General features: G+C 38.5%; 1 protein-coding gene across 1 annotated transcript in view; it reads left to right on the top strand.

Moving 5' to 3' along the window:
• Positions 1-25,450, top strand: part of LOC107753725 (neurexin-1a-like) — a 77,243-nt gene that overhangs the window by 47,362 nt on the left and 4,431 nt on the right. Inside the window, exons 4-10 of the mRNA XM_016569939.1 lie at positions 992-1,293; positions 5,316-5,477; positions 6,007-6,448; positions 17,838-18,221; positions 19,902-20,105; positions 23,648-23,674; positions 23,845-23,920. Of these exons, the coding sequence (XP_016425425.1) occupies positions 992-1,293; positions 5,316-5,477; positions 6,007-6,448; positions 17,838-18,221; positions 19,902-20,105; positions 23,648-23,674; positions 23,845-23,920 (1,597 nt within the window). The remainder of the gene's footprint in view (positions 1-991; positions 1,294-5,315; positions 5,478-6,006; positions 6,449-17,837; positions 18,222-19,901; positions 20,106-23,647; positions 23,675-23,844; positions 23,921-25,450) is intronic.

Genomic DNA, 25,450 nt, shown 5'->3' with positions numbered 1-25,450 from the left:
GACAGACTTGCCTGCATCATTGTCGAATCCTTTACCGAGCTTAAATAAGTAGTCCTCTGTATTGGACAAAGCACACTTTTCTTGGTGTTCAGCCTTAACCGAAATTTAGTTGACACAGATCTCTCTCAGGTGAAGGAACTCCTTTTCTAAGACCGTCTACAGCTCTTGTTCCATTACCAGAGACAGCTCAGCACCCACCACTGTGGGTAGGACCTTGTTGAAACAAGGGGGAAGAGAACCATATCCCATTTCCGCAACATTCCTAGGCAGAGACTGGACCAAAAACTGAACCAGAAACCGCTGCGCCCTGAAATACCAAAGGTGGTGGGGTTGGCTGATTGACCTCCCAAGGACACTTCGCAGGGGCCTGCTATCAAAATCCTGAGCCCTGCAGCATTATGACTGAAGCCCTCTTTGAGAGGATGATGGTCCTCAGACCCTGCATAAAGTTTCCTCCCTGCATTTTCGTTGCATACCCGTAATACAGCTGCTGCCTTGGCATCGGGAGATCCAAGCCTCTTAATTCTATTTTGCTTCCCTTGAGAAGAAACACCAACATGGGCGGAGCTATATATGCAGAAGCGTTCCCAAAGAAACACTACTTCTGATGCAGCACAAGCACCCTTGAAAGGGAACCAGGAACTGAAGGAACAAGATGGCTTCGGTGGCCATCATTTAGGAGCAGATATCTGGCATATAGGTGAAGAAGCACTGTCTATGACATTGAAACTTAGAAACTAAGACATTGTTTCTTACAGATAGATATTGTAAACATGCAATTCAGAGATTGTTTTTTTCAAGATCACTCTGGCCAACCTCAGTCACCTGTACACGTCTTTGTGCTAGCCAAATAATTTATATCTTCTGTCGTTGTTATGTGCTTGTGCAATAGTCAAAATAAGTGTGCGAAGTGTGGTTAAATGAAGCGTGGTTAGAGATGAATCCATCCTTGTCAGGTTTTTAACCCATCTATTTTCTTCTTTGTTTTCAGAAATGGAAGAATATGTGGCAACATTCAAAGGTTCAGAATACTTCTGCTATGATCTTTCTCTGAACCCGATCCAAAGCAGCAGCGATGAAATCACGCTGTCATTCAAAACACTCCAGAGAAATGGACTGATGCTTCACACGGGAAAATCTGATGACTATGTCAACCTGGCGCTGAAAAACGGAGCAGTGTCTCTTGTCATAAATTTGGGTTCTGGGGCGTTTGAAGCTCTGGTGGAACCAGTCAATGGAAAATTTAATGACAATGAATGGCATGATGTAAAAGTAACAAGGAATTTGCGTCAGGTAATAGAGCTACAGGAGCTAAGAGGGCATCAAACCGATGAACAGAGTAATGATTTAGTCAATATAGCATTACATGCGTTAGATGAAATTATCACTTTATATGGTATTAACATTACCATAGAAATAATTCCTAAGAGCCAAAAGTACCTCTTTTAAGCAGGGTCAAACTTATTTACCTATTATCTTGTTTGTATCTCTTGAAATGTCTTCTGAAAAGCATGATTGTCTGCAGGCATGGGTGCTAGATAGTATAGAGCAGGGTGAGCTCTGCGCTTGGAGAGCAATCTTCCTGCCATCTTCAGTTCCAACCTTGCTACTGTAAATACCTGTCATTTTCAATTAATCCTGATCTACTTGGCTAGCTGGTTCAGGTGGCTTTTATTAAAATTGGAGCTAAATTTTCCAGGACAGGACTTTCTCAAGGAGCAGGGTTGGCTACCCTTGTAAAATCAAATGTATTATTTATTAATAAGTTGCTTATTTATAGTTAACTCTGCACAATACGGCAACAGGCCAAAGTTTTTTTTTAAAATAGGACAAGAAATAAACAAAAATATTTTTGCCTATGCGTTTAACAACACCTTGCCTTTAGGCCTTCCACAGTAATTTCAGGCACTGTTCCCTGGAGACATTCCAAAACCTAATGAGTTGCTTGGACAGCATGTTTAATCGTCATATCCGCACTCCAAATTGGAACATGCACATGCATCCTTTATAACAACCCCAGAATGGACTTTGACAAGCACAGTACACCCAATATCTGTTATGTGTTTTATCTTAGTAACATGGCAACACTGACCTAACTGTAAATTAGATCGGATTTCTTGTGCACTTCACACGAGAAGCAATATTGGTATGGCATGTGTGAGTAACTTTTAACAAAGATGACCTTGATGGCTGTGGAAAAAATTTGCACACCCCTGTTCAGCTTTTCGAGATGTAAAAAATTATCTATTTAAAAATCATGTTTTGATCTTTTTCCATCTTTTTGTTCAATAATAAAACCATTCAAATTCATGTAAGAAGCAAACAGAAACTTTTAAGAAATAAGGAAAAATAAAAACCTAAAATTATGTTGTTGTATGAATATACACACTTTTTTTTATAATAAGACATGGTACTCCGTTTGGAATTAACCACATTCAAAGTCTTACTGAAAAGTAATTATAATAATTCAGACATGATTTGAGGGATTCTGATTAACTCGGAATAAAAATCAGTAGGATTTTCTTGAGCATATTCTTGTTTTCATTTTACTGCCAAAGACATGGCCTTCAATAATAATACAAAGTGTGTGCTGCTTCTCTTCTGTTGGAGCTGGGGCAGTAGACAAGATGTACTCTAAAAAAATCTGTCAAAATAGGGCACAATATCCTATATAATTTGAAGGAATATTGTGTATTTATTTTTTACAGGTGTTTTTACCAGAATTTTGAATTTTACTCTTCATTGCATTGTGTTTTAGGGTTAACAGAAATGTCCGTAAAATTAATGGATAATGTCGTGTGTCGTGAGCTGCCAGTACTTTTTCTGTTATTTTACAAATTTCTTTTTTACAGTGTAGCATGAATCACGGAAAGTCCCAAATACCAGAATATTTAGGCAAAACTTGCAGGCCTCCATTAAAAACCTGAAGCTAAAAATAGGAATTTCAACTTTCAGAATGATAACAACTGAGTAAATACAGCAGCAATGGCTTCAAAAACAAACAAACAAAAAAACAATCCTTGTGGTATAACTTGAACAGAGATCCCTCTGCAATATGACCAATCTGGAGCTCTTTTGTAATTAAGGAAGAGTGGTAAAACATTGACAGATTAGGATGTGCTAAGTTGATATAGTCTTATTTAAAAAGAGCAGTTTGCTATATTAAAATCAAAAGGTTGTTCAATCCAGTATTAGTTGAGATGTGAGAATTTTCTTTTTTTCTTCCCCCCCCCCTCCTAAAAGTTTGTATTTGTTTGTTACATGAATTTAGTTGATTTCAATAGAACATTAAATGTGGAAAAAGATCTGACATTATTTTACTTGGATTCATTAAAAGCAGGAATTTTACAAACGGTGTTTATACTTTTTATATCCACACTAGGTTTTGGAACAGGACCATGATGTCCATTTTTTATTGTAAAATAAGTATCAACTAAATAGCAAAGATGGGGCCAGATTTACTAAACAGAGCAAATTAGCACAAGACAGCAATCCCATCAAAGTGCTGATGGGAGTGGAAAGTTCTGTGGGTGATTTAATAACCAAATTAAAGAGCAAAGATGCAGCCATCTCATATCCATAATGACTAGTACAATCTAGCAAATTAGCAACTATTGCAGCCATGTCAATGGCAAAATGAGTTAAGACATTTTTTTGAGGTGCGTTACATAATGGTGCAAATAACAGTAAACTGACTACTGCAAACCTTAGTAAATCACCTTGTATTATTCTTTTAAATACTCTCCTCCCATAAAATTTTGTACCCGAAAGTGAATCTCCTACAAATGCATATGCAATAAGGTCAGCCGCAAAAATAACCTTTCGCACCTCTTCAGCTAATTTTTCACTGCGTGTCTTAAGATGGTTTGTGCTGCCACAAGATGTTAGTAAATCTGGCTCATGGTGAATAAACAAACACAGCAAAGTATACACAATGAAAATGAATGACACTTCAATTTAATAAAGCAATAATCCACGAGAGGCCTTGTTTATGATTATTTATATTAAGTGGCCCTAACTACTATGTACTTACATTTAAATGAATGAATGCACTTTTTGCGCACGTTTTTACATTGTACTTATATATTTTTTTTTTAAATAACTGCATGTAATTACATCTATAATTCATTTCTGTAACTACATTTATAATTACACTGTTGACCCATCCCTTACACCTTAACCCACCCTTAAACCTACCCAATTACTAACACCATTTTTGTGTCTGTCAATTAATTTTAAGTTGCTATGGGGCATTACTAACACATTCTTTTGTTTAATACATCAACACGTGATTACATTTAAGTAAATTAAGTCTTCAAAGCTATCCCTTCAAATTTATGCAAAATATCAAAGAAAAAAGAGACATAAAAATGGGTTTTAGACTAAAACAAATAAAGGAAAAATGTCTGTTTTACTGAATGTAACCCTGGTTCCCAAAGACACTGTGTAATGCCAATGGGGAACATGAGAGTGGTCACAAGGTCTGACGCCCTTTAGAATCACACCAACTCATTGGTTGATGGTGCTAAAGTGCCGCTCATAAGGAGCTGCATAACAGCTCCCTTATAAATGTGCCCTTGGTGCCATTGATTTTCTGCAAGATGCACAAAGCTATGCAGTAGGCCATTGGCTAGCTCCATTGGCTATACTGTTACTGCATAGGTTTGTGCATCAGAATGTGCCAAGGAAGTGGCTGGTTTGTCTCTCTTATTGCGAGGGTGCACGTGTTGGAAAATAGCTGTCTGCTTTTTATTGAACTGATCTTCTTTACCACCAGCTAAATATTGTCACCAAAGAGCCCCGAATTAGGCATGGCCACATCCAACAGAAAGGCTTTGTCTCTGTCTGTAATATCACAATCATTCCCAAAGCCTTATTCACAAGAGAATTGGTCAGTGGTCAGTTCAGCATCCAGATCTTGAATAGGAGACACATGTCGTGCATATCATCACTGACAATGAAGTGCGTGCTTTGAGGGAGAACTCACTGAATATCATCTTGTCACTCGAAAGGGGAATAACTCACTTTAAGGTGAGCGGCTAAACAAAACAGACTGAAGCTATAATGCACAGAAAATAAGAAAATCTAATGGTGAGCCTATTAAGGTGCTGGTATGAAGCTCCTTCGGACTCATACAGGCACCATCAACCAATGAATTGCTGTGATTCTATAGGGCTTCAGATGTTGTGAGCACTTACAGGTTCCCCATTGCGTTATTACGCAGCATTGTGTATCTACAAAAGAAACAGAAACAGAAATCCAGACAGTAGCAAACTGGCATCTGTATATCCTTTTTCCTGTGGTTTGTTCTTTAGGTAACAATATCTGTGGATGGAATACTGACCACCACAGGATATACTCAAGAGGACTACACCATGCTTGGATCTGATGACTTTTTCTATGTTGGAGGAAGTCCTAGTACAGCCGACCTGCCGGGATCACCTGTTAGCAACAACTTTATGGGCTGTCTAAGGGAGGTAAAGAACCTGTTATAAGATGTACAGAGGAAGCTTTAAAAAGCATTATAAAGCTTTTCTTTGTCCAATGTTAATAGATCCATTGATATCAAAAGAGAAATAGTCTAAATTGTGTTTGCAGAACAAACAGATACAAATCGTGTTTCAAATTATTTCTGTTCAATTGACATTGTTTTATATTTATAGGTTGCGTATAAAAACAATGAAATTCGACTGGAGCTGTCCAGACTGGCCTTTAAAGGCGACCCAAAAATGAAGATCCATGGAGTTGTTGCCTTTAAGTGTGAGAATGTTGCCACATTAGATCCCATCACTTTTGAGACACCAGAATCCTTCATCACGGTAAAGAACCTGTTATAAGATGTACAGAGGAAGCTTTAAAAAGCATTATAAAGCTTTTCTTTGTCCAATGTTAATAGATCCATTGATATCAAAAGAGAAATAGTCTAAATTGTGTTTGCAGAACAAAACAGATACAAATCGTGTTTCAAATTATTTCTGTTCAATTGACATTGTTTTATATTTATAGGTTGCGTATGAAAACAATGAAATTCGACTGGAGCTGTCCAGACTAGCCTTTAAAGGCGACCCAAAAATGAAGATCCATGGAGTTGTTGCCTTTAAGTGTGAGAATGTTGCCACATTAGATCCCATCACTTTTGAGACACCAGAATCCTTCATCACGCTTCCTAAATGGAACACTAAGAAAACCGGTTCTATTTCCTTTGACTTCCGCACCACTGAGCCCAATGGACTTCTCCTCTTTAGCCATGGGAAACCTAAGCAACAGACAAAAGAGGCCAAGAGCCTTTTCACACAGAAGGTAGACTTTTTTGCCATTGAGATGCTGGATGGTCTTTTGTATCTGCTTCTGGATATGGGATCAGGCACAACCAAGACACTGGCTGTGAACAAAAAAGTGAACGATGGAGAGTGGTATCATGTGGACTTCCAGAGGGATGGAAGATCAGGTAACATTTTGCTGACTTTTGTAGCGTTAGTAACAGGAGTGTATTTCATTGGCTGACTATGGTCACATAGGCCATTGTTACAAACATAGTTCAATGATTTGGTGTTTCCTGAAACTACCATTCAAACAACCATTCACAAAATGTTCCATTCCATTGTGTGGTTGGAACTACAGCTCTCCACCTGTGGTTAGAAGCATGGTTTGTTTTTGGTCTGTGGTGCCCTATACACCTTACATGCAGAAACATATGCACAGAGATATACAGCAACAACAACAAAAAAACAGAAATAGCAGTAGTAAATTCACTACTATTTTGATTTGCCATCTTTCCATATATATAGGAATAATTGACTCCGGGCCGTTGAATTATTAGAAAAATAATGCACACCCGAGGTGTAACGGCCACCTCGGGTGTGCATTATTTTTCTAATAATTCAACGGCCCGGAGTCAATTATTCCTTACATATATAACCTTAAAGAAGCAAAAGAAAAAAAACTGCTCTAAAAGTAAACATGGATTTAAAATGTAAAGATGTTTTCAATGAGCTGTTATTAAGTACTGTTAAAAAACAAATTGCATGAATGCACAGTGCAATTCTGATTTTTCAGAATACTCTGGAGCATCGCCCCACCACAGTAGATTTGTTTGCTTCTTGCTTTATACTTTTCGCTCACTGTAGACAGAGTTGTTAGAAAATACTCCCCCTCCCTACTTCCCTCCTGATTCACTGTCCTGCAACAAAGAGACACAACATGACAGCTGAAGACAGCATATTTTTTTGATTTGCATCTATTTGTTAGTATTTTCTCATGGCTAAGGCCTGGAAATGTCACACTGAAAATTAGATTTGGCCTCCTGCTGTGTTTTCCATTCTGTCTTGAAAGCTGATAATTACTGTACATGAATTGTTTCATTACCTTGGCTTCACGCTGTGAGTGAGATATGACTGACACAGGAGCAGTGACCTCACATGGGACTAAATAGCAGGTAGTCTGTGAAAACTTGGTTTACATAAAAACATAAGGAAGTGCTAAGACAAGTATGCATGATATGTCTTTTCTCATGAGAGCAAACATACATGTGTATGTGCTATAGAATCAGCTAATACATGGGTTTAGGATTACTTGCAGGCAGGTGTTTTGAGGCAGGGTTTGAACTGAATTCTGCAAGAAGGTAGTGTTCCAGGAGCAGGGCTGGATACCCCTGGTATCTGGGCATATACATTGACAATAAATTGATATTGAATGTTTAAGTAGAAAACATTTGTACTAGAGTCCAACAGCTTTTGCTGCTTCTTGTAATTGTCATGCTACAGTGTCTGGAAAACACGCACAAAGAAGATGATGAAGTGAATAGTCTTTCATTAATCCACAAGAAGGTAAATCCACACACAGGCAGGCAGGTGACACACGTAAACACAGGATGTACATTAACAATACCTGACAAAATCAAACTGAAACGACAGGAACTTAAGTACACAGACCAAACAAGAATAATTAACTAGACACACCTGAACTACCTTTTGAAATACCTAAGCTAAAGTCTGTTATCTAAATTATTTGGTATGATCACCTCCTATAACTTACTGAACCAGCAAACTATCCAATGAGTAAAACCAAAAGAAAAGCCAAAAAAAAAAAAACCTTCCGAATACCGTTGCGTTGCAGTGGCTGTAACGAGACACATGACGATGGATTCACAGTTCTAGAAAATATCCAGGGAAACACAGGAAAAATAGCAACCACATAAACTGAAACATGACTGAACAATGAACAAAAGAACAGCTTAAAGTAGCGCAATGACCATATCCCAAATATCAAAACTCAAAATATGTCATTTCTATACCTAAAATGCATATTTTACAGTCACTGTTATGGACATTCATACCCCTGGTATCTGGGCATATACATTGACAATAAATTGATATTGAATGTTTAAGTAGAAAACATTTGTACTAGAGTCCAACAGCTTTTGCTGCTTCTTGTAATTGTCATGCTACAGTGTCTGGAAAACACGCACAAAGAAGATGATGAAGTGAATAGTCTTTCATTAATCCACAAGAAGGTAAATCCACACACAGGCAGGCAGGTGACACACGTAAACACAGGATGTACATTAACAATACCTGACAAAATCAAACTGAAACGACAGGAACTTAAGTACACAGACCAAACAAGAATAATTAACTGCACATTCATAATCAACACAGCTCAAATGCTTCCTACCAGTGGCCCTCCTTCACAAAACGTGACATCTCGCGCAGTTTATCATGGATAGAGGATTTATGCACAATTTCAAACCTTTAACCCACGGGGGGAAATCAACCCACTGCTTTGGCCAATCACAATGCACTGGATAGCTGGCCAATCAGAGCACACCTCGCTTTTCAGAATGATGAGCTTTGTAAAAATCGACGCGTTTCAAAAAGGCGGGGCATAGAGGAGAAACAATAATGTACAGTATGTGGAAAATAATGTGTTTTTTTAACTTTAAACCGCATAAACACATTTCATTACACCAAATACACAAAATAATGTTCTTTTTAGCAGCATCATATGACCCCTTTAAAAGTAGCCCAATTCCATGGGGAAAAAAATACAGACTTGACAACCCTGCATACAACACAAGCTGCAGGAGTCAGATTTCACTGATCATGGGTCGAGAGTAAGAAGAGATGACTATTAAGACCATGGTGGATTTGCTGCTCAACAGATCCTGAGCTCATTGACAAATATCTTATCTTGTAAGATGTGTTCCCTTTACAGAGAGTTCACGTGATTCAAATCAAAAGTGAAATTAAAAGTGAAAGTGAACAGTGATCGCTCATTCAAAAAAGATTTCAATGTCCCGCATATGGATAGAGGCTCCCTGATGACACCAGAGGGCCGATTGATCCAGACAGAGCTGATGGAGGTGGAGCCCAGGGTGGAGACGGAGAGCAAAAGAGCCAGGGTGACACTGTAGGTCCGGAGAGTCAAGGCGGAGTTGACGACTCATGTGACTGAGGCAGAGGTGGGGACCCGGAAGACCCCAGCAGAGCTGGTGGGACTGCGGACAAAGGTGGATTTGGTGGATTTGCTGTGCACAAGGTGTTTGTCACAGCTCCAGACTTATTTGTTAATTAATGACGTCATCAGCGACTAGTCGACTTCGACTCGACTTTCATCACATAAAAGTTGACTTTAAAAAATCAGAAGTCGTTCAACCCCTAGTGGGAACTCAGGAGACGCAGGAGATACTAAGCTGGGCGGAACCAGCGGAGATGCATGAGCAATGTTGCTGGCTTGCGTACCTGGTCAGATGCATCTTGAGGCTTATTGGCTTAGTCACTTCCTCTTGCGCTGGCTTGTGTGTTTCAGTGGGCTTGGGTCTGCGGTCTGAGGTGGGCTCAGGCAATCGCTTCATGCAGTGGGGGGATGGCTGACTGGGCTCTGGATCGGGAGTGGGGCAGTTGAATTCCTTCTTTGCGAGGACGATGGTGAATGACTACCCGCAATTCACCAGCACCCACTCCACAAATGTGGCAAAGCTCACTGGAGGACCTTCTCCAAACAGCTTAGCCTTTGTCACGTTGCCAGGCAGCTGTCTGGGTAGTGCGTCAGGTACGCAAGATCTAAAAAATTTTCTTGTATGGTCCTCAAGGGAGCGATGCTCTTGCTCCAGGCAGGGGAGGCTAACTGCTGGAATTTCCATTAATTTGATCATCTGTTACATTTTGGTTGCTGTAACGAGGCACACAATGATGAAGAAGAAGAAACAAAGTCTTTATTCACAATTCAAAATGCTCAGGAGGTATCCAGGGAAACACAGGACAAATAACAACCACATAAACTGAAATGTGACCGAACAATGAACAGAAGAAACCCAGGGTTTAAATACTGTACATAGGCAGATAATATTCACAACTACAAACACATGAGGAATTAATGAGCAACTATGGAAACAGATGAGGGAATAATAGGAAACTATGGAAACAAACTAGTGAACAGAACTCAGGCAAAGCAAAACAGGGAACAGAGTGAACATGAAACAAAAAACAGACTATATATGTTACAAATACCATTCTGGTTTAACAAAAGTAAATTTTTAGAAATAAAAAAAAGCTACATACCTGTTCCATTTGTTTGTGCTGTTTTCGGTAAATACTTGACACTGAGTTCAACATCATTCATCTCTCTTGAGTCTGATATCCCCAGAAGGCCAGACCAAACACGATGAACCCTGAAGGAGCATCCATCTCATTCAGTGCTATGGTCAATCCAGCACCCTACTCTGGCGGATGACTGTAGTAGCTTCCTTCTACTAGCCCTTGGGGGAAGTCGTGGCCTAATGGTTAGAGAGTCGGACTCGTAACCCAAAGGTTGTGGGTTCGAGTCTCTTACCGGCAGGGATTGTAGGTGGGGGCAGTGAATGTACAGCGCTCTCTCCCACCTTCAATACCACGACTGAGGTGCCCTTGAGCAAGGCACCGAACCCCCACTGCTCCCCGGGCGCCGCAGCAAAAAAATGGCTGCCCACTGCTCTGGGTGTGTGTTCACGGTGTGTGTGTGTGTTCACTGCTGTGTGTGTGCACTTTGGATGGGATAAATGCAGAACACTAATTCCGAGTATGGGTCACTAGAAATGATATGTCAGGGAGCCGAGCCAGCTGGCCACCCAGTTCCTCTAAGTTTTCATCCCTGCAGTCCACGTCTTTCCATTGCCAGCCTCGTCACCAGCACTCTAAAATCAGACAGTGAGCCCATACAGAGCAGCGAACCCATGCAGTAACTTAATTTTCGCAGTGCTCTGCCAGCACCTCCATCTCTGGAATAGGGCTTGTGAATTAATGTATAAGATGCACTCAATAATTGGAAAACCCTTGGGAAAAGGAACTCTCTGATACAGTGTTGGTCCTTTTAAGCTGCAAGTAGTCTGCATGCAAATTGAGAACATCATCCTCCTGGTTTTGGAGAAATCCTCTGCTTGACATTCTATTCTGTTTTATTTATATAGCACGTTTAAAAACAACAGACATTGGCCAAAGTGCTTTACAAATCAGACATGACACATACAGTCTAAAATTATAAAACACAGTAACATATCACAAAAATAGATAAAATTAATTACAGTCAAATGCAAGGGAGAAGAGATAAGTCTTTAAATGAGATTTAAACACATCGAGAGTGGTACAAGATCTAACATGGAGAGGTAAACTGTTCCATAAACGAGGTGCTGCAACAGAAAAGGCCCTGTCTCCTTTTGATTTTAATCGAGACTTGGGAACAACTAGCTGGAGTCTTTGTGTAGATCGTAAGGGCCTGGATGATGTATGCTGCTGAAGAAGTTCACTAATATAACTTGGTGCCAGTCCATTTAAACCTTTAAAAACAATAATAACTAACTTATACTGAATCCTAAATTTAACTGGAAGCCAATGAAGGGAAGCTAATACAGGCGTTATATTTACAAATTTCTTAGTCCCAGTTAAAAGCCTAGCAGCTGCATTTTGAACCAGCTGCAGGCTTGAAATTGATGCATGAGAAACACCATAGTACAAGGAATTACAATAGTCCAATCTGGACATGATAAAAGCATGGATAACAACTTCCAAATCATTAAAAGACAGAAAAGGTTTCACTTTTGCTTTATTCCTTAATTGGTAAAAACCACCTCTAACCATATAATTAATGTGCTTATCAAACTTTAACTCTGCGTCAAAAATGACTCCAAGACTCTTTGCATGATTATGTACCTTAGATTTAAATTAACCTAATTGATTAATTATGGGTTCAGGAACACTCGGAGGGCCAAACACTATCACTTCAGTCTTTGATTCATTCAAGTGAAGAAAATATGCTGCCATCCATTCCTTAATATCATTAAAACATGCAAAAAGAGACTGTAATGCCGAATTATCCCCCATTTCTATAGGCATATAAAGCTATGTTTTATCGGCATAAAGATGATAACATACATTATGTTTCTGACAGATAACAGCCAAAGGAAACATGTAAATAGAAAATAACGCTGGACCCAATATTGGTCCTTGGGGAACCCCACACTTCATCAGAGCAGAAGAGGATGAGAAATTTCCTAATTCAACAGAAAAAGTTCTCCCTGACAGATATGAACTAAACCAGTTAAGAACATGACCTTGAATCTCAGCCCACAGTCTTAAACACTCAAATCAGTATTTCATGTTTTATAGTGTCAAATGCAGCTGTCAAATCAAGTAAAACTAAAATTGCACACTTTCCCGAATCAACAGTCAAAAGGAGATCATTAGACACTTTAAGAAGGGCCGACTCTGTGCTGTGCTGGGCCCTGAATCCCGACTGGAACTTATAAAAAAAAACATTTCCATTGTTTGACTGAAAAGGCCATTTTGAAATTGGTCGATAGTTCTTTATCAACAGTCAAAAGGAGATCATTAGACACTTTAAGAAGGGCCGACTCTGTGCTGTGCTGGGCCCTGAATCCCGACTGGAACTTATAAAAAAAACCATTTCCATTTAAATGAGTAGAAAGCGGTTGAAAGACAACCCTCTCTAAAATTTTTGACTGAAAAGGCCATTTTGAAATTGGTCGATAGTTCTTTAAATTAGATGAATCCAAATTGGATTTTTTAAAAAAGAGGTTGCACCACAGCATGCTTAAAGCAAGATGGCACAACACTGCTCAGCAAACTGGAATTCACTATTGTCAAAAGATCTAGACCAACCACGTCCAATACCTGAGTAAGAGACGTGGAGGAACAATGTCCAAAGAACTCTGAGTGGGCTTCATATGGCAGACTAAGTCCACCAAATCAGGTAATGAAATCAGTTTAAACTCATTTAAATAATGTACTAATGAGGGTGGGATGATATAATCAAGGATAGAGTCTGGAGGCAGAATACCAGCTCTAAGAATATCAATTTTGTTAATAAAAAACTCTTCAAACTTTTCACACGTTGTCTGACTAATATCAAGACCAGTAGCTATCTCAGGGTTTAAAACTGAATCAATTGTTTTAAATAACACTTTAGGGTTATTAGGTATCTTTCTTATGAGATCAGATAAATATTTTGTCCTTGCAGCTTTAATTGCCTTCTGATACTTAATCATAGCATCTTTCAATATATCATAAGACACCTGCAGCATATCTTTCTTCCATTTCCTCTCTGCTTTTCTCCACATTTGTCGGAGGCTTCGGGTATCATTATTAAGCCATGGCTGTGGTTTGGCTTTCGGACTTATGATTTTGAAAGGAGCACACAAATCCATAATAACATTACAGGAGGAATTAAATATTGACACTAAATCATTTATACCTGAACCAAAAGACAGAGGCAGAGCTGGAAATAAAGTATAACCCTTTGAAAACTCACTGGCCATTGAAGATTTCAAAGAACGAACATACCGGCCTGGTGGCTTACAATTTAAAAAGGGACTGGAAATTGAAATACTAAAAACAACTGGGTTATGATCGGAAAGACGAGCATCCTCAATATCTACATTCAAAACTGGACCACCCAAGGATAATATCAAATCCAAAGTATGACCAAGATTGTGGGTAGAACCTGAGAAAAATTGTGTGAAATTAAATTAATCAATAAGATGTAGAAACTCCTTCACCATGGGCTCTTTGGGACAGCAGATATGCAAATTAAAATCACCAAGTATTAATATCCTCTCAAAACTCGGTACAATTGCAGTTAGGAACTCAGAAAATTCATGAATAAACAGTTTGTTATATTTTGGGGGTCTATATATAAGTGCACAAACTTTAACTAGCTGCAACTCAAAGCTAGAATAATCATGTACTGCTAATAGACGACATTTTAGAGTATTATTAAATATAGTAGCAACACCCACCCCCCCCACTCTGCCAGATGACCGTGGAGTACTTAAAAAATTAAAGTCACTTGGAGATACTTCAGATTAACAGTCAAAATCACCAACGCTGAGCCAAGTTTCTGTCACAAACAAAAGGTCCTGTTCCCGTGAATAAATAAAGTAATTTAATAAAAAGGTCTTGTTTGAAATGGATCTAGCATTTATTAAAGCCATCTTCAGATTGTTAATTGTAGAGGGATTTGAGAGGGTGTTTGTAGACAGCCTCTGATTTGAAACAAACTCCAGTGCTCTAAGATTATGGATGTTTACTCCACCTCCACAAAACCTCGTGTGAACAGTTCTCCACTGGAATGTTGTTTCTGAATGCTCTGGTAGAATATAGTGAAGAAAAGAAGACCTTACTGCAAGGGAGGGCGAACAGTGGCGTCGACTTGATAATGAACCGCAGCTGACGTTATCCACCGCTGGCAACTGGACATCTGACAAAGACTCCAGCTGATCTTTTAAGTCTCACCAAAACACCACCTCTCTTCCCCCGCTTTCTATGCCATTTCTTCCGATGAAGTAGACAATCAGGTACATCATCTTAGGGCACCCAGGGTTTGCAAAACAATCACCTGTCCTTTCCTGGTCCTCTCCTTCCCAAGTCACCTGAAATTCCGCCATTGGTTGTAAACCCCACCACAATCAAGGGTCTAGTGGATCAACAGGCTGTGGTTATTCTCCCTTGCTACTCCTACTTCCAGGATGTAATGAGCCTCCTATTTACCACTACACAGATCACGGGACTGTGCTATCAACCTCCTACCTGGTGAGCCAGTGCCAATTTACCCATTTTCCCTCCCAGAGCAGAAAGCCATGGAGGAATATGTGGAAGAGATGATCCAGCTCCATCCACATCCCTGCTGCTTCCAGCTTCTTCTTTGTGGTCAAAAGGGATGGAGGCTTACAGCTCTGTATAGATATCCGGTCCTTCAGCAAAATAACTGTAAAGTACCCTTATTCCCTCATACCAGCTGCTTTGGAACTGCTGCAGAGCCAATATTTTCACAAAGCTTGACGTTTGCAGCACTGATAACCTAATCCTAATGGAAAATACCATGACCCAATAAAAACGCAAACATACACATGCAAAATGATAATAATAATAACAATAAATAATAATAACAATCATAATAATAATAAGTACTGCCAAACCTTTGCCTTGAACTCTGTCACTCTGTGGTCATCATCCTCGGCTCTCATCAGATGTGTGTTCAGGAGGCAATGGGGTAAATGGAAACGGACATGTTTTAATCTGTTGACATTATGATGGTTGCACATTTTAAAGTTTCCAGCACTGCCACAATCTCTGCCATCTTGGGGGTTCTGGCATCTTGCAGCTTTGTTACCATTCAGTCAGACAGAACAGCTGTAACAGCCCAAAAAGTCTTCCGAACATGTCATAGAGTTCCATCTTGTTTTACACGACTGAATGAGCTGGTGTTTCAGAAATTGAATTTGTTCTTGTTTAGCTTCTAGTGCCTTGCATGCATGGGTGCTGTGCTTGAAGTGCCGGACAGGCCACCCAGCTGCAATGATAACCCAATTCACAAACACATTAAATCCATCATTTACAGTGAACTGTAGTGTATGAGCAAAACAGGGAATTGAGTCCCAGTTCACCGCTCCTGGATAGTTTGCAGCCACAATGTTGCGTGCATTGTCATGAACATATGCGATACTTTCCCAGTAAGTCCCCAAGTCTCCACTGCATCAATTAGTTTAGTTGTGAGGACTCAGGGCCGTAGCTAGGGTTTGTGGGGCCCCAGTGCAGGTTGTACCAGTGGGCCCTGTTTGAAATTGTTTAATTTGTATGTTCATTCTATTTATTTATTTGTGCTATTTACACAATATTTAAGTTTTTTTCAAGTTTGTAGGTGTCCAGGTACAGAAACCGAATAATCAAATGAAAATAGCACTGCATGGTCTTTTTATTACATATACAGTCATAATAGTCACCACCTTTCACCCCACTAGCGATGGCCCTGTGTGAGTACAGCTGAAATAATTTGCCAGTGCTTAACGATGTAGTGGCACTTTATTTTTATATAGCTGTCCCGAGTGTTGTGAGTGCAGTCAAGCAGTCAGTTTTAAGGGCTGATAACTTTCTGCCATCAAGTTGTGTTTTAAGTGCATCAAAACAGGCTTCAACCTTATGGGTAATAGTACGTATTGAAGGGATTTCGTAATTGGGCTCAATGTAGCTGACAGTCAAACCAAAATGTATTCAGACACCTTCAACATTTCTTACATTATCACAGTTTATTTGTTATAGTTTAGAAAATGGTAATAAAATATGACAAGATCTCAAGAGTTAAACTGTCAGAACAAATTAATCTTGATAATGTCAGATAACTTTGATAGAAAGGTATGTAATCGATTACAATCAACCAAAAATTCAGACAACTGTTAGTATGATGATAGAAAAATCATCCTCATCATCCAAGTTACTCATCTGACACTTGATATAAGCTACTCAAATGAAGCAGACACTAACACGGACATGTTATAATGTGGCATGCCAATATTGCCAAAAACCAAAACTAAGGATGAGAGCACGAGTCGGTTCGGTGTTGCTGTCCGTGAGAGTCTTAAGGGCTGATAACTTTCTGCCATCAAGTTGTGTTTTAAGTGCATCAAAACAGGCTTCAACCTTATGGGTAATAGTACGTATTGAAGGGATTTCGTAATTGGGCTCAATGTAGCTGAATAGCTCTTGAAAACCTTCTCCACTGATGGGCAAAATGTATTTTACTACCATTGAACAGATTCTCTGCGTTATCTCCTTAGATCTTCTCCCTAATAACATGGAGGGCAAAGTTTGTTGTCCTTCATCACACAATGCTTGTCGATGTTTGCTTTGCAAGTGATATTGCAATGTATTTGTACTACTGCTGTATTTATTAATACCACATAGCATATTTTGCAAGTCACTTTGTCACCCTTTCTGTCAAAATGGTCCCACACGGTACTTCTTTTTAATTGCTCAGCGAATTACGTACACGTGGTTGCATGTGTCGACACGCCCCCTTGAGTTAACAAATATGTATAGCATATTTTTCTTTAACCATGCAACAAACAGTCAATATGAGCATCCCAAAGTTGGTTTAATAAACCAGTGGCACATCCACTCAGTAATGCATTACAATAGTCTAGTCACACATAATCACGAATGCGTGAATTTGCTTTTTAGCATGTAAATGCAAGCTGTAAGAGAGTACAGCTTGTCTAATGTTTAAATATATATTTCATGTAATTTCAGTCTCTATATGATTTGAAACAATCATTGATGAGGTGGTGGTGTGTTGTAACCTGTACCTCTTGTATGTATGTATTTATTTATTTACACATTAACCCTGATTTTAAAACTTACCTAACAATGGAGTTGTGTATTATAATGGTTTACAACTGTGAATAAATTCATCGGAAGTGTTATCAGGCATCTTAGTTGTACTTTATTCTCTAATACATAACAGGATTTACTTTGCACAGTCTCACATTTTTCTCTGGCATTGTTGAATTCCAGGTACCATCTCTATCAACACAATTCGCACACCATACCAAGCCCCAGGAAACAGCGAGGTTCTTGACCTGGATGATAGCTTGTATTTAGGAGGACTGCCAGAAAATAAAGCTGATATGGTGTGTCCTACTGAGGTGTGGACTGCTCTGCTCAACTATGGCTATGTAGGCTGCATCCGTGACTTCTTCATCAGTGGTCAGAGCAAAGACATCCGCCGCATAGCTGAGGTGCAGAAAGCCGCAGGTGTAAAGCCCTCCTGCAGTAAAGAGGCTCCTAAGCAGTGTCTCAGTAACCCCTGCCAAAACAATGGAGTCTGCAGGGAAGGGTGGAACCGTTATGTGTGTGACTGCTCCGGGACGGGCAATCTTGGTCGCTCCTGTGAGAGAGGTGAGGCTGACACTTGTTTTAAATGCTTATCACTTCATATTTCTTAAATATTGCAGAAACGTTGTATTATATTGCAGTTTCATTAAGATGGAGGTTTCATGTTTCATTGTTGTAGCTGTTACTTGGGACAGGACGTTTTGTGTGTTCCTGTCTAGTTTTTGATTTTCAGTGTCAGGATCCTGACATCCATGCTCTGTACACTTTAATCTCTCTTTTTTCATTGAAGCCACTCTGTCTATGGGATGACATTAGTCTCAAAATTATTAACATCATTTATAACATTTACATAATTATCCATGTACTTGATACAGGTTTCGCACCACCCACAATCAAATGCCTTTCAACTTAAATCAACTTAAAGTGCGCAGCAGTTTCTACAAATAGAGACATATTAGTGAATACAATTGTTTTCTTTTTTGATAAAAGAATAAAATTTTTTGATAAACATACATGGATCAGCCACAACATTTAAACTACTTACAGATGAAGTGAATAACATTGATTGTATTGTTACAATGGCACCTGTCAAGGGGGTTGATATATTAGGCAGCAAGTGAACAGTCAGTTTCATGTGTTGAAAGCAGGACAAATGGGCAAGCTCCTACACATGAGCGTAGTGAAAGGAGGTTGCCTGGTCTGACAAATCACCTTTTCTTTTAGATCGGGTATGTGTGCATTGTTTGTGTCAGTTTGCATGTTTGCTGAAGAGAGATGCTCATCTCTGACAAGCCATATCTGTGGAGATGGATGTTGCAGTAGCGCTGTGGTATCTGGCTACCAGGAGCTGCTCTAACGTGGACTCAATCCTTTATTTTTGGCAGTTTTGGGAAGAGTAAAATTTACATATGTAACCTCAACAACCAGGTAAATTTACACTTGTCCAGTTGCATCTAAAATGTAGCTCAAACCACCTTCTGAAGTGGTTTGTGTGATCGGATTGCAGTCTGTCTTAAGTGCTTGTTGGAGGGTATTTATACCTCGTCTTTTTGTGATTGGATAACTATCCAATTAAAGAAAATGCATGAAGTGGCCAATTGTAAACAGGCCCAAAGAGTTCAAGGTGTTGCTTTGGCCTTCCAATTGCCCAGATCTTAATCCGATTGAGCATTTATGAGATGTGCTAGACCAACAAATCCAATCCATGGAGGCCCCACCTCACAACTTGCAGGACTTGCTGAGTGTCAGATACCTTAGGACACAAACAGAGGTATTGTGGAGTTCACGCTTTAACACATCAGAGAGGTTTTGGCAGCAAGAGGGGGACCAACATTATATTTGGCAGGTGGTTTTAATGTTGTGGCTGATCAGCGTATGTCCTGAAAACTACTCCTGTTCAACTGATCGCAGCACACCGGGTGTTTATAGGTGTAGGGTAGTCAACCCTGCTCCTGGAACGCTACTGTCCTTCAACTTAAACCCCAATCAAACACACTTGAATCAGGAAGGCAGCTCTTCAGGAGCAGGGTTGGAGATCCCTGGGCTTCGGTTTCACTTCCCATATCAATAAATTAAACAACAAATATTTGTGCTGGCTGTGAATTTCATTTTCACTTACATTGTGGCCTGATGAACTACTTTTTGCTGGAAATGTGTTTATTTATTTTTTTAAAAAGGTGAATTTTTTTATTTTTTTATTGTTAATGACACTGATATAGTATAATCTTTGCCTCTCATCTGCAGATGCCACCATTCTCAGTTACGATGGCAGTAAATTCATGAAGGTCCAGTTATCTGTAGCTATGCATACAGAGGCTGAAGATGTTTCGCTACGGTTCCGCTCCCAGCGGGCATATGGTGTTCTCATGGCAACCACGTCTCGAGACTCCGCAGACACCCTCCGTTTGGAGCTGGATACAAGTCGCGTCCGGCTCATGGTTAATCTAGGTATTGGTGCTAAACACATTCTATCACACACCTGTGACCAAATGTACCCAGACTTGTTCATATCTAGCCAGAAATGAACTTTAAACAAGACCTTTTTTTGCTGTCTGTGCTGTCATGCACTTAAACCTCTCTTCAAAGCACATCACACAGAAAACCACTGTTGTCTTTATGGTGGACATGCTCAGAGGCCTTCAATGCTCGGAGTCTGCAGCTCTCCGTACACACTCAAACACCTCAGCTGTGCTCTCTGTTAAAGGGGAATGCTCTGTGTTGTGTAACAGCCCTCTTTGTTGCCCTTCCCATCTGAAAACCAGCCATTTCTCAAAGCATAAACACTCTGTGCCCTCTCATTTTCACTTTGATTAATACATTCACAGGGGAAAGCTGTGCACTGTAGTTATCCACAGGTTTTTACCATGTCTAACGGCTGATTTATACTGCTGCGTCTGACCTAGACTGTAGCCTCTATGCTGTGAACTACATGGCTGTTTGCGGGCTGGTTTAAGAGGTGCACGTCAGAATACAGAAGGGATGCCCGATCCTGTTCCTGGAGATCAACCTCACTGCAAAATTCAGCTGCAATCCTAATCAAACACACCTGAAACAGTCATTTGCTCAGTGAATTGTCACAGTATTGCGTATTTAAATGCTCCTCTAAAACAGAACTGTGGAAGGTGTCCAAATATATGCAAACACTATACCGTTACTCAGGTTTTTCAAACTTCTTTTTACCTCTGAGCAAAGAATGAAGAAGAACTTCATGTATGCCAGAGCTTTAGAATTTGTATAGTTCAACCAAAAAATCTGTCATAATGTACTCTTTTTTTCTTTTGTGGAACACAAAAGAAGATATTTTGAGAAATACAACAGAAGTCAATGTAAGTCAATTTTTATTTTTATTTAATTAATAAGTGTTACTTTAGTAAGAGCATTTCCTCACATGATGAGCCAGCTCTGGTTTTTGACTGTGTGCAGCCCCTTCTTTGCTGAGGTTGATGGCACACTAGGCTGAGACCCTGCTTCTGGTGAACTTGGATGAAATATATCAATAAATCACTACCTAAAAACAGGCATAGTGATTTCAGTGGAGACTGATTTTCTTGATATTGTATAACTGATAACTGATATCCTTCCGTACCTTTTAATCAAGGAATTTACCTTGTTTCATTTACAAATCTGTCGTAAGTTATCTAAAAATAGCATCATGAAATAATCAAACAGATCCTTAGTAAATGGTTACTAGTTACTAGTTAATATATTATTAATCACTTATTAAATCATTGAAATGTCAACATTGTACTATTATCTTAATAAACATGTGTTAATCATGAACAAATGATGATTAAACCATTAGTAAATGATCAGTATATATAATATAATTCATGTATGTTTGTCATTTATGTTTGTTCATGATTAACAAATGTTTAAGATAATAGTACAATGTTGACATTTCAATGATTTAATAAGTGATTAATAATATATTAACTAGTAACTAGTAACCATTTACTAAGGATCTGTTTGATTATTTCATGATGCTATTTTTAGATAACTTACGACAGATTTGTAAATCCTTAGCATATTACTTAATAATCATTTGTGAACGTATAGTCATGTTTTGTAAATGATTAGTTCATCATTATCTAATCACTTGTAAATTATTTTTAACTTAATCTACAAAACAAAGAAATATATATTAACATATCACTTATTAATCATTTATGAACACATAATCATGATTTGTAAAAGATTAGTTAATCATTAACTAATCACTTATAAATGACTTACAACGGAATGTTATTATAAAGTGTTACCGCCAATAACAAATAAATATGGATTACTAGGCAGTTTACTAGTTATTGTCACAGCCTGACCAATGGTATGATGCTTTGGCATTTCCATTCGTAGTCAAATACGTTTCCATTAGTAATCAAATATGTTTTGTAAATGATTAGTTCATCATTATCTAATCACTTGTAAATTATTTTTAACTTAATCTACAAAACAAAGAAAAAAATATTAACATATCACTTATTAATCATTTATGAACACATAATCATGATTTGTAAAAGATTAGTTAATCATTAACTAATCACTTATAAATTACTTACAACTGAATGTTATTATAAAGTGTTACCGCCAATAACAAATAAATATGGATTACTAGGCAGTTTACTAGTTATTGTCACAGCCTGACCAATGGTATGATGCTTTGGCATTTCCATTCGTAGTCAAATACGTTTCCATTAGTAATCAAATCTATACATACACTGAACAAAATTATAAACGCAACACTTTTGTTTTTGCCCCATTTTTCATGAGCTGAACTCAAAGATCTAAGACTTTTTCTATGTACACAAAAGGCCTATTTCTCTCAAATATTGTTCACAAATCTGTCTAAATCTGTGTTAGTGAGCACTTCTCCTTTGCCGAGATAATCCATCCACCTCACAGGTGTGGCATATCAAGATGCTGATTAGACAGCATGATTATTGCACAGGTGTGCTTTAGTTACATGTTCCTGATGGTATTTTGAATGTTTCATAAGTGCATGTTATTTCAATGAATGTGCGCAGCCAGAATGAGTCATGATTAATGATGGAAGAAAAGAGTGACACACTGCAAAAACAATTTAATGCCTGTGCGTGTGCGTGTGTGTGTACATTATATATACACTGAACAACAAAATTATAAACGCAACACTTGTTTTTGCCCCCATTTTTCATGAGCTGAACTCAAAGATCTAAGACTTTTTCTATGTACACAAAAGGCCTATTTCTCTCAAATATTGTTCACTAATCTGTCTAAATCTGTGTTAGTGAGCACTTCTCCTTTGCCGAGATAATCCATCCACCTCACAGGTGTGGCATATCAAGATGCTGATTAGACAGCATTATTATTGCACAGGTGTGCCTTAGGCTCACATTTTAGAGTGGCCTTTTATTGTGGCCAGCTTAAGGCACACCTGTGCAATAATCATGTTGTCTAATCAGCATCTTGATATGCCTCACCTGTGAGGTGGATGGATTATCTTGGCAAAGGAGAAGTGCTCACTAACACAGATTTAGACAGATTTGTGAACAATATTTGAGAGAAATATGCCTTTTGTGTACATAGAAAAAGTCTTAGATCTTTGAGTTCAGCTCATGAAAAATGGGGGCAAAAACAAAAGTGTTGCGTTTATAATTTTGTTCAGTGTATATAGATAAACTGAGTTTTTTGAGGGCTAAAACCCTTTCACTGACCATTTGATGAAAGTAAAAGAAAAGGTCTTCTAGACCCTATTTTTACTCTTATTTGTGGAAAGTGCCACTTAAATGCTGCCTAATTGGCTTAAAAAATATAGGCGTAATATTTGTACAATATTCCCAGAAAGAGTTCAGATTCACAGCAGGACATTTGGGTGAATGCGATGGCATGCACGAGCATCAGGATCATTGGTGTTCTTGTGTGTCTGTCCCCAGAGAAGTGGGTTATGTGCTTCAATATCTGCAGATGTTACTTTGAAGGCTAAATTTACATGTCATTTATTCTTCCCCATCTAGACTGTGACAGGATAAACTGTACCACGAGTAAGTGACACTTTCTCTTCTTTCATACCTTCCATTTACTATTGTTAAATGTTTGCTACCTGTGCTTTTTAATTAATAATTTAATTTAAGGTTCTTTGAGGTTCACTTATAATGTTAGTAATGTTTTAAGCAAAAAAAAAACATGATCATTTTCCCTTTTGTTGGAAAAGCTTTGTTTTGGTGCAGTGTCACAGCCAGTGTTATGGTGTCTGACATCTCACCTCACTGCTCACCTCCGCTGAGCAGGTTATGGAAGGATTAAGGAGCTATGCTATTGTGGAGGTGTTCTGATACAAATGTCTACCACAATGTGGAGAAAGTAGATACGTCATTATGGTAATAAAATGCTTTTATTGTGAGGAGGAGGAATGTTTGAGCTCTGAAACTTACACTGCAAGTATTTTTATAGTACAGCAGTCTCTTGTATGTCAAAAGATCCAAGAAAATTTGATCGCTAATGTCATAAGGCCAATTAAACATCTGCAAGTGGCAAATGCACTGTAATTGTGAAGAATGCCAAAGTGATAAATCAAGGTGGTGGTTCCGCAGGAAATTAATTTTTTTAATGAATATTTACAGTCCATTCAGGCAGACTTTGCTTTAGTGTAAAAAAAAAAGATTTAGTCGTACATGAGCACATGTGATGGTACTCTCTCTAAATTTGTCCCTCTCCTATCTATATTTCGACATAGGCTTATTGGAAAAATTTAGCTTTACCTACATTTGCAAAATTCAAAACACATACCTACACATACAGGTTACTGTGGTTTCCAGATGAAATGAACAGTGGTGCAGTAAAACAGACAACCTTTATTCTTTTTACACAAAATATGATTACAGGAGCAGATTATAAATCATTACACAAAATATTTTCAAGTAGTTCCTTGTAAAATGCTATGATTTATGATGTTATGTTATGATATATGATTTTTAAACAAATACAACCCTGCCTATATGTCTCCCTTATGTTACACACTGTCTTAAAAAGATCTCTCTTAACGAGCTGATGATCTGAATCAAGAATGTGAACTAAGGCAAACAAATAAGAAATACAAGATATGCAGGTCGGTGGGTCCCCAGGACCGCAGTTGAGAACCACTGCTATAGAGGACCTTAATGAGGGCCCGTCTTCACAGGATCTGGGAAATTCTTAGTTGTTAGCACAGTAACAAGACTAGCAGATTTTTAACTCAGAAATTAATTCAGGAGAGCACAAATCTCTTATATCACTTACAGCTGCATGTCCTCATAATGTAGGGGTAGAAATCTAAAACCTGAACACATCTTACATTAGCACATTTAGTCTCATAATGTAGGTCAAACTGGTAGTCATACACACAGGTTAGTAAATAGAGAATGGTGAATGAAATCCTTGCAATTTATTGGACTATAACCTGAATTAACCATCAATCAGTAATTGTGCAATCATATTGTTCATTGAATGGGGATTGTCTGGTTGTGTGCGATCTCAGATCTGGTTGAGTCTGGAGTGATGTTTTGAGAAGCCAGTCAAGGATGGTAACTTGAGTGATGAGTTGACTTGGTGGCATCTACTGATTTGTTTGTTCAGACATTCTGATTAACGGAATCCCAACAAGGTTTTAATCAGTCAAACATCATCTTAAAGGGGACATAACACACACAGTTTCACCCAATCTCATGTTAATCTTGAGTACCTATAGAGTAGTACTGCATCCTTCATATCTCCAAAAAGTCTTTAGTTTTATCATATTTATAAAATAAATATACAGCTTTACGATTCTCTCTGGAAAAAGC

This window comes from Sinocyclocheilus rhinocerous, unplaced genomic scaffold (assembly GCF_001515625.1).
Source record: "Sinocyclocheilus rhinocerous isolate Xijiao unplaced genomic scaffold, SAMN03320098_v1.1 scaffold3824, whole genome shotgun sequence".
NCBI classification, from domain to species: Eukaryota; Metazoa; Chordata; class Actinopteri; order Cypriniformes; family Cyprinidae; genus Sinocyclocheilus; species Sinocyclocheilus rhinocerous.
This window is presented reverse-complemented; position numbering and strand designations above follow the sequence as displayed.